Source organism: Corylus avellana, chromosome ca8 (genome assembly GCF_901000735.1).
Source record: "Corylus avellana chromosome ca8, CavTom2PMs-1.0".
NCBI lineage: Eukaryota > Viridiplantae > Streptophyta > Magnoliopsida > Fagales > Betulaceae > Corylus > Corylus avellana.
In genome coordinates, this window is record NC_081548.1 from 22,486,187 (window position 1) to 22,495,758 (window position 9,572).

The 9,572-nt window shown below is 36.1% G+C and overlaps 1 protein-coding gene across 1 annotated transcript; it reads right to left on the reverse strand.

Annotated features, from left to right (window-relative positions):
- Window positions 1-1,214: 1,214 nt before the first annotated feature.
- On the reverse strand, window positions 1,215-4,568 carry LOC132189674 (glutamyl-tRNA reductase 1, chloroplastic-like). Its single transcript, XM_059604437.1, has 3 exons — window positions 4,014-4,568; window positions 3,181-3,422; window positions 1,215-2,731 (listed from the first exon to the last, which is right to left on the reverse strand). The coding sequence occupies exons 1-3, from the start codon at window positions 4,249-4,251 to the stop codon at window positions 1,604-1,606; spliced, it is 1,608 nt and encodes a 535-aa protein (XP_059460420.1). The 5' UTR covers window positions 4,252-4,568; the 3' UTR covers window positions 1,215-1,603.
- Between the last annotated feature and the right edge of the window lie 5,004 nt (window positions 4,569-9,572).

The window sequence follows — 9,572 nt, forward strand, 5'->3', positions numbered from 1 at the left end:
CCCGACAGCATCAGAGTACGTAATTGGAATTGTCATGATCGTCCTCTCCCAATTAACTTACTATCAATGATTGTTAGCCTTACAGAGAGAGTCTTGAATCTTGATCCCTTGAGAAGATGTTTTGCCTGCCTTCAATATGTGACCATTTCAGGGAGACTCAGGTGCTTCTGATCATGCCGAAGATGGACCCTCAATGGTAGGGCTTTGTCCGAACCACTGGCTTCTTGGGCTACAAGGAAAACCTCTGGTTTATTTATATTGAGACCGAAGGGTCCTTAAAGGACCATATGTTGAGAAAATACCCACTAGCTATTACTTTTAAGGACCGATCTGTAATCAAGTTGGCCAAAGAAGTTGGGGACTACTAGTTTTTCCGGTCCCACTAGGCCTAGGAGTCCTGTCGACCAAAAGGCCCCTTAGGCCCAAAGCACAGCCGAAGTCTTTAGTTACTAAAGAGCCCACAGGCCCGTCTGCCTAAGAGTCCAACGGTTTGTCAGAATGAATAAGGGTCAGATGAATAGAAAAAGGCATGTCGGTCAAGCCTAAGATCATTCTTAGCCTAGACTAGGACGCACTTATATCAAATGAGACCCACCGGAGACAATTTTTCTCTCTCTCTCCAGGTCAAATAACAGCCTTCCTCGATATTCATGAAAGAAAATATTCACACCCACGACTACATAGCCTTAAAAACATTTGATTTCCTTAATTGAATTCGAGAGGGAAGCCCCAAGATCCTAGCAAGGAAAGGTGGAAAAAAAACCCTCCATTAGGTACACAATCATTTTTACACTCCCACTCTGTCAATTTGTTTTTCTTCCTACCCATTCTAACTTAATCATCATAGATGGTTCTATCGGACCTCTCTCACTGTTTGTTCTCTCTGCAGCCTTCTTCTAGTGCCTAGCGTGCCGTCATTGTATTAACGCTACTTATCATATTTATCACCATTTTATTACCTCATTATTTATATTTACCATAGGATGCGATAAATATGATCAATAATTAAATATTAATATGACAATTTCTATCATTTAATTTGAAAACATGGTTGAGATTTAAAGAAATCTATCAAGTAGAATACGCTAGAAATTGTAAAATATCATATCCTGATCCATGTAATATCGATAGAAAAGTAATAGAAAGATGCCAACTTATTGTATAGAATCGGAGATCCTGTAGTCAAATTCACCAGAGAAATCCAAGGACGATACTAGTTACAAGCTCATCTCCATATTGAAATAATCAGGTACATTAATTACAAGGATTAACTGTATTCAAGATACAGACCATAGACTCTATGGAGAAAACAATCATTACATGGATTAAGCTCACCTTATAATTTGCTCAACTAGTATCCTACAGAGCCGAATGGCCGCTAGAAACAGGGCACAGACGCAAGAAGGAACCTCAAATAACAGTTAGGCCCAAGTGTCTTACACCAATGAAAAAATTGATAGACCATTTATCTATCCAATTGAAGATTACAAGTTTACAACAACAGTGCCAACACTCTAATGACAAGGGGAGGAAAATTTCCTCTTATTCAATTTTGAGGAAGTAAAGAAAGAAGTGTGTCGTTAATGAAATTTGACGAGGGAGCTTACTTCTGGTTTTCAACCTTGGCTCGAAGCTTCTGTTCTAACACAGATATCTCTGTGTCGAGGCTGAACATTCTATTAAGAGCATGCATATTCTCAAGGGTCTCACTCAGGGTCCGGCTGTCACTCCCATCACATCTCAGATGCTGCATTGGCCCATGAAGGAGCTTGTTCACGATTCCTCGGCTAAGATCCTCCACAGCTTTCCTTGTTTTCTTTGGAATATCATCACCCATCTTTGACAAGCATTTTTCTAGCTCCGCCATTCTGATTCTTTCAGCATAAGCCCTCAATTTCTTAATGGTAGGAACGGTCTCCAATGAATCCCTCCATGCTTCAAATTGTTTTGATTCCTCAGCTATAATAGCTTGTGCTTCCATTGCTTTCCGAAGGCGATCCTCTTTATTAGCAGCCACTACCTCCTTAAGGTCATCAACATTGTAAACTCGCACATTTTCAAGATCTGTGATGCATGAGCCGACGTTACGAGGAACAGATATATCAATGAAAAGCCTCAAACCCCCAACTTCAGGACCAACAGAGGGAAGGTCCTTAACATGCTCTTTTAAAAACAGTGGGGTTTCTGATGCTGTGCTAGTGAACACAACATCTGCTTCGGCAGCGCAAGTCAGCATTTCTGTGAGGGGTTTGTATATTATCTCGACACCCTTCAACTCTTCACGGATGGCTGCAACTCTCTCCTCAGTTCTATTTACAACCACCATCTGTGTGCAACCTTTTGCTGCCAAGTGCTTGATCACAAGCTTCCCCATCTTACCTGCTCCAACTACCAACATTTTAGCAGTAGCATTCGAGGAGTCAGGGAGCTTCATTAAGGCCAGTTCGACAGCAGCAGAGCTAACAGAAACCGCCCCAGCCGCAATGTTAGTCTCAGTCCTAACACGCTTTCCGACTGTTATAGCATGCTTGAACAACCCACTAATGTTCCTACCAAAGCCCATGACTCCTTGCCCAACTTTGACAACTTGTTTAACCTGAGCAAGAATCTGACCTTCTCCAAGGACAAGAGAATCGAGACCTGCTGATACTTCAAAAATATGCTGTGTAGCATCTTTGTTATAAAGCAAAAACCGATGTTGGCAAAGTTCAGAAACAGGGATCCCACTTGTCTGCCAAGAACAAGCAAAAAAGTTTTACCAATACAATCACATTCATGAAATTGTGATAGGAACATGTTACTGCAAAACAGTGTCAACAAACTCTTGGTGAATGAAAAGACCACAAACTACATGGCTGAACAGTAGATCACCAATGGAAAGAGTAAGAAAAATATAAAAGTAAATGACAATAAGAAGTAAAATCATTGGACAACAAAAACCACTGGGACAAGTTGGATTAGATATAAATTGTTTGAAAGGTCACACGCATGGCAGATCTTGATCAGAAAGCCATCTGCAGCGCACTTTACTTAGCAACATTCTTAACATGACCAATCCATTATGTGTTTGTCATTATCACACAAGGCAATTCTATTTTCCTGGACAAGTTAAAGAAATTCTAAGATGCAACAATTTGAATGGTAAACCAATCCAAGTATTGATCAAGAGAAGGAGAGCACCTTTGACATCCATTCAGTCACTTCTTTGACACCACGATGCTGAGAAAGAGCTACAAGATATATCTCCATTCTATTGCAGGTGCTAAGAACAGCAGCTTCTTCTATATGATTTAAACTACACAGCTCCCCAATGGCTCGAGGCCATTCTGCTTCTGGAATGGCAAGTTTTTCACGCATTTCAACAGGAGTAGTGTGAACACTAAGCCCAATTACCACAATGCTACTCCTTTCTTTTGTATATCCTGAAAAAAAAAAAACAAGTCTGAACAGTTCAGCGTCATGGTAATAATGTTTTATCTTCTAGACTAAGAACAAAGAGGATAGAGTAAAGAATTAAGTCAAAGCATAATCATACTAAACTGCAGGCAGAATAAATTTTTTTATAATTGACTTCAAATATATCCTAATAACCATATATACGAATGAAGGTGCTTTGGAGCTAGTGAGTCACAGAGCTGCAGCCATTAAGATTCGAACGTTTGTTAGAAACCACAAAATCTCTCAGGAAATGATTTCTGGCATGTCATAGCAATCGTATCATCAATATTCTTATGATTTCTTGAGATGCAAGAGAATAATCAATTTCCATACTTCTCATCTATAATAGTACCCCTACATAATTTAAGGCAAAGATAGATGGTTATGTCAGAATAATCCAAAGCACACAATCTTAGAGGAACATTCAACTTCAACATACAAAACAAATATCATCAAAACCATTATAGATTCCACAACAATTTTAATACCTAAAAATGCAATTCACCAAAGCAACATAAAATGAAAAAAGAGAGAGAGAGAGAGAGAGAGAGAGAGAGAGAAATGCAGGCTATTACGGTCAGCAGCGGAGGTCTTGAGCTGCTCGAGAGCGGAGAGCTTATCGGTCTGAACCAGAGCATCGGAGGCAGCGACCTCGCACCTCACTCCTCTCTGAATTAGCGGTTTTTTTCCCCGAATGAGCTTCCGGAGAATCGGAAGCTGAGATGAAGGCGAGGCCCACGACGACGCCGGCGAAGATTTCAGGAACGTAGCCTCCAATTTGACACCGGAGAAGCTCGTCGTCGAGACCGCCATCGCTTCAGCCACCGACACCGCTAGTCCAAACCCTAACCCTAGACTTCACACACAGATACAGAGAGAGAGAGAGAGAGAGAAGCACAAAAATTGCGCCTTTGTGGAGCTGTTCAACGAATACTATATGTGTTCGTTGTGTTTGATTAGCCAGCCAAAAGGGAAAGGAGGGGTTTGGTTTGGTTTTGGTGGGTAGAATGTTGTACAAAAGTAAAATTAGACCTTTTGTCCTAAAATCTAAATGCCTAATTGGCCTATAACCTAAATGGGAAACGGAGAAAATTTGGGAAATTATTGGGATTTGGAGGGGCTGAGGATGGGTGAGGGATTGTGATTTCTTTGAGTTCTGATTGGCGGGTGCAAGTGCACGTTTTATCCACACTCTTTCCCATCCACTATCTCTTCCTCTCCATCTCTCAATGTCAGCCTGTCATTTATCTTACTTGGATCCCACTTTATTGAATTAAGGATTTGGTTTTCTAGTTTTTTTTTTTTAATGTCCCCACAAACAAAAATAATAATAATAAAAAAAAAATAGATTTGCTTTAGTGTAATCCCTAACTGATTGAGTTAGCTCGTGAAAAATAATTTTATCTTTGTTGTAAGAATGGGAAGGGAAATAACTCACCCAATTGCATACTAAAATAATTGAGTAGGGAATTTTTTTTATTTTTTTATTTTGGCTATCTGTGTGCATATTTAATTTATGTAATGGATGACTATCTCTTTTTTTTGGTTAAATATAAAGGTGGTTCATGTGCTTTTGGTGGGTATTAAATCAATCTTTTGAGTTTTTAGAAGTGATGAAATTATTTATTGTACTTTCTAACGGTTTAAAATCAATCTTTTTATCTATTTTGTTTAGTAAGTTGTTTGCCACGTGGTAAAAAAAAAAAAAGGTCAATTGGCCTAATCAAGTTGTGCTACGTTTACGTGCACCATCTCCACATAATCATTTTTCCATCTGATCCCTTGGCTCCATGTTAGCATTGTCACATCACCAAAAACAAAATTGCACTTAACCCATTATGAAATCAAGGGTTTTCTTTTCACTTAATTTATCGTCGTTGCCCCTATATCACCATTCTTTAATTATAACCAGGAATCGCCCCTAACAAAAAATCATCGTTAACAGAATTAGACAAAATAATTGATTTTACACTGCAAAAAAAATAAAAAATACAATGAATAATTTTATCACTTTTAAAAACCTAATGACTAATTTAACCAGCACCAAAAGTACATTGACCAATTTTATATTTAACCCTTTTTTTCTAGGCTTAATGGATTGATTCTCTAACTAATCAAAGGACGAAATTATGGGGCATGGCCCTCCTGATTTTGAAAATTTCCCTTCAAGTCTTGTCCAAAAATTTATTGGTTATACAAAAGGGATTCGGCTTACATTTAAGTGAATTAATTCTGGGCTAGCCTCGAGGCCGGCCTTTATCCATAATGTAGTTTAATAAGGGTCTGTTTAAGATTGCATTTAAAGAACCTAAAAATACTTTTAATACTCAAAAAGCCTGTTTGAAAAAAAAAAAAAAAAAAAAAAAAAAAGTACTCATTTGATAACTAAATTAAAAGCGCTTTTAAGGGTCCAAAAAGCCTAAAAATAGTCTCACCCCCAAAAAAAAAAAAAAAAAACACTTTTAACAAAAGCTTAAACATGAAGTTTTTGCCCAAGAGCTATTTTTGACTTAAAAACTATATTTCTCAAACGCAATCATAAACAAGCCCTAAGTCCATGATGATACAAAGTAATTTATAAGTATGTAATGATTGATAAATATATTTTTGGAACTTAAACATATGGAAGGTTATAATTAACTAATTCCAATACAATGTAGTTAAATTTGAGACCAATATATATATAGTATGATAACTTTAATATATATGATTTCAAACTTAATTAGCAAATGAATTATTAATTATGTTAATTAATGGTGCTACACTTAGGAAGATTTTTGCCTTTTCTTTTTTTTGGAGTGATAGGAAGATTTGCCTTGAGGATGGATGGAGACAAAGCCTGACAATGACATGAACTGCGGCTAAAATCAAATAAGGGTATCAAACTATCAATGTTCCTTTGATTCTCTTACTTGTCTGGATGCCCTTTTCTATAATTAATATAAATTGATAATGTTGTAACAATTTTAACCATTACTAAGGCTGTTGCTGTCGTAGATGAAGACAAAACCAATGATCCAGTGGTGGTGAGAGGTGCCACGGCAGACTCTACTGGTTTTGGTGGGGAGATATATATGTATATGCTTCTGAGAAAGTGAAAGATAGAGTCGAGAAAGAGATAAGGTGCCAATAAGATGTGATGGATATTGCCTAAGAAGATTTCAGGGCTTGTGTTTGCCACAACTTTATTCAGATGGTCGTGGAGAAGAAATATACCCACATTTCTGGATATGATTTTTAAGATTTCACTGCAAGATTTACAATTAATTGAATCAAGGGCTTAAAAGTTAAAAAGATCAAATGAAGATAAAAATTGAACTCTAGAATCTAATAATTGGCGATAGACTATTAGTTCTGATACCATAACAGATTTCATAATGCGAAAATATAAAACGGAATAATAAATAAAGAGACAGAGACACAAGATATTAAGGTGGTTCGACATATAACCTACATCCACATGCACACTAAAGCGCTATAGGCTACATCTTGTTTTTATTGAGTAATTTGATAATACATAAGAGGCCTCATATTCTCTAACAGATTTGGTCAATGCAATTTGTTAAATCATATAAATTTAATAATTTAATTAATATTCTAACATAATTATCCCACTCTAAGTGAAAAGCATATCAAGCCAACTTTCAAGGAACGCACCGAAGAAAATGAAGAATGGAGTATATTTACTCTTAGGGAGATAAATATGTGGGAAATTTTTGAGTGAGACTTTGATATGTAGTATGTTAGGATACTAACTTAATTCAAAATGGTTTGGGCTTAATAATGTTATATTCATCTTTTGATTACTTAACTATCTACAGTACTCACATGCACATTACCATGATTCTAAAAATTTATAGATCCGAAACATAATTAATTTTTAAAAGTATGATATTTAGATAAGAGAAGATAAACTGATACCCCAAAAAGTTAGTCACACAGTTGGACATTAATAAATTAAAATGAACGAACTTATCGCGTATAATAAACGTGTTGTTTATGATTTTGATTTCAAGTTACGTCATGTGGTTGCTTGAGATAAAAAAATAAATAAAAAGATAAAATAAAATTGAATGATATGTTTGCATCGATCATAGATTCATGATCAAAATAAGAAATAATTGTTGTAGGGGAAAGAAAGAAAAAAAGCTACAAAACACAAGAAAAATTTGACAAGTTGCAGAGGTTCAATTAATTATCAAGTACAAGCAACTTGTTTCAGAACCCTAAAATCGATATTCATAAAAACAAATAAAACCAGACAGTCTTGCCGGAATGCTGAAGATTGCCAACAAGAACATCATCAGCTAGCTTTAGCTGCATTTGTTTTTTTTTCTTCATTGTACTTTACAAATTACGATGAAAGAAGACAGACAAGCTAGAGCAGATGTCCAACTGATACTTGGACTCGTGTCTAATAGATCTCACCTTTGCGTTAACATAATGGAATTAGGGTTTTGAGATGAGGCAATCTTTAGCTTGAATTTTTCTCCTTTCTAAATCAGTGCATGATTGGTGTGCATTCCAAGATAGCTACGCAACTTGCTCCCAACATTTTTTTTTTTTTTGCCAAACATTATTCAAGAAAAGGAGTTAGAATTTAGTGCACAAATTAAAGCTACTTTCCAACCACTCAGGGCATTGTGTTTGGTGTAAATGTGCTTAGAAAAATGCTTTGTTTGCGTGGTTTTTCTCAAAATCTGTTAATCGATACAACCTTGGAGTATGATTTCAGGCTTTCAATTGTGTTTATATTCTGTCCAAGTACTGTACGTTAATGCTTTACTGGTGCAGGCTTCATCTGCTTCATGGAGGGAATGAAATAAGAAGAAAACCAGCCTTGAATCAAAAGACGGTTCATTATAATTACCATGCAGGAACTATAATGGAAACCCAACAATTCTAACACAATATTTGTGTTAAATTATCCGTTATCTAAACGTTTAAGTTGATAGGAACAATCAGTAAAATATTTTAATTGAAATTGGGAAAACTATGGGAGTCGGGGGGGGGTTCAATTTGATCTTGTAATTTTTGCTCTAATACCATGTTAAATTACCAGCTATTCGAATAGCTTAAACTTATAAGAATAAATAAATTTAATTAATATTTTGACAAATTGGTGATAAAGCATCATCTTTGTGTGTGTATGGTTTTTTTTTTTGTTGAGAGAAACATCTATGTGTGTTTTAAGTCTTGAGTTCAAAACATATATATCTTCTCCTAACTGGCTAAATATAGGAATACCCCATTAAGCGCAAGTGGGCCACACATATGGAAGTCTTAGGCCCAAGCCGAGGGCTGACAAGAAGCTGGGCTGGACTGCGGATTGAGTCGAGGGCCTTTAATTACGAAACTTGAACACTGCGCAAGCCCAACAACTTGGGGTAGCACATAGGCCCCATATACCTACAACCTTTTTTTTTTTTTTTTTAAAGAAGAAGAAGAAGAAGAAGAAAAATGCATCTTCTGAAAAAGACAACAAGGTTTCAAGTTACTGTCATTCCCTTGACATTCCGAACCACAGACAAGAAGGTTTCATAAGATCCTCCGAAGGAGAAGAGGGTAATTCATAAAATTTTGTTTATTTTGAGTCTCCATTTGAATGCTTGTTAAAACCTTCCGATGCGGGATAATGATTTCTTGTAATTTTCTAATTGAATTTTAGAGAATTTGGGCAGAGAATGAGAGAGAAAGAACAAATCTCGAACAAATCATACTATAAAGTCCACCTACTCAAACACATCGGACCCCAAAATTGCTCTTCTCAATCTTTACCCAAATTCTAAATTCGGGATCGAGATCATCAAATGCAACCTTGTGGAATCAAAATTAATAGTAACGTTGCTTGCTAATATCTCTTGGACATAGAGGACAAACATAGACATTCTTGTGAATTATGAACCTTCTTCTATTGATGGATATTAATATGATGCCTATATCCCACTAGCTCCTCATTATCGATGGTCATATACATATAACTTTATAAGTATTTATCATGTTTTTATTCTATAATTATCTTATAAAGCTGACATAATAAGCCCAATCAACCATTCAATTTTATACTTTTTTAATAATATATAACTTCTAATATTACTCTATAAAGATATAATGAGATAGAATACCTTTCTGCA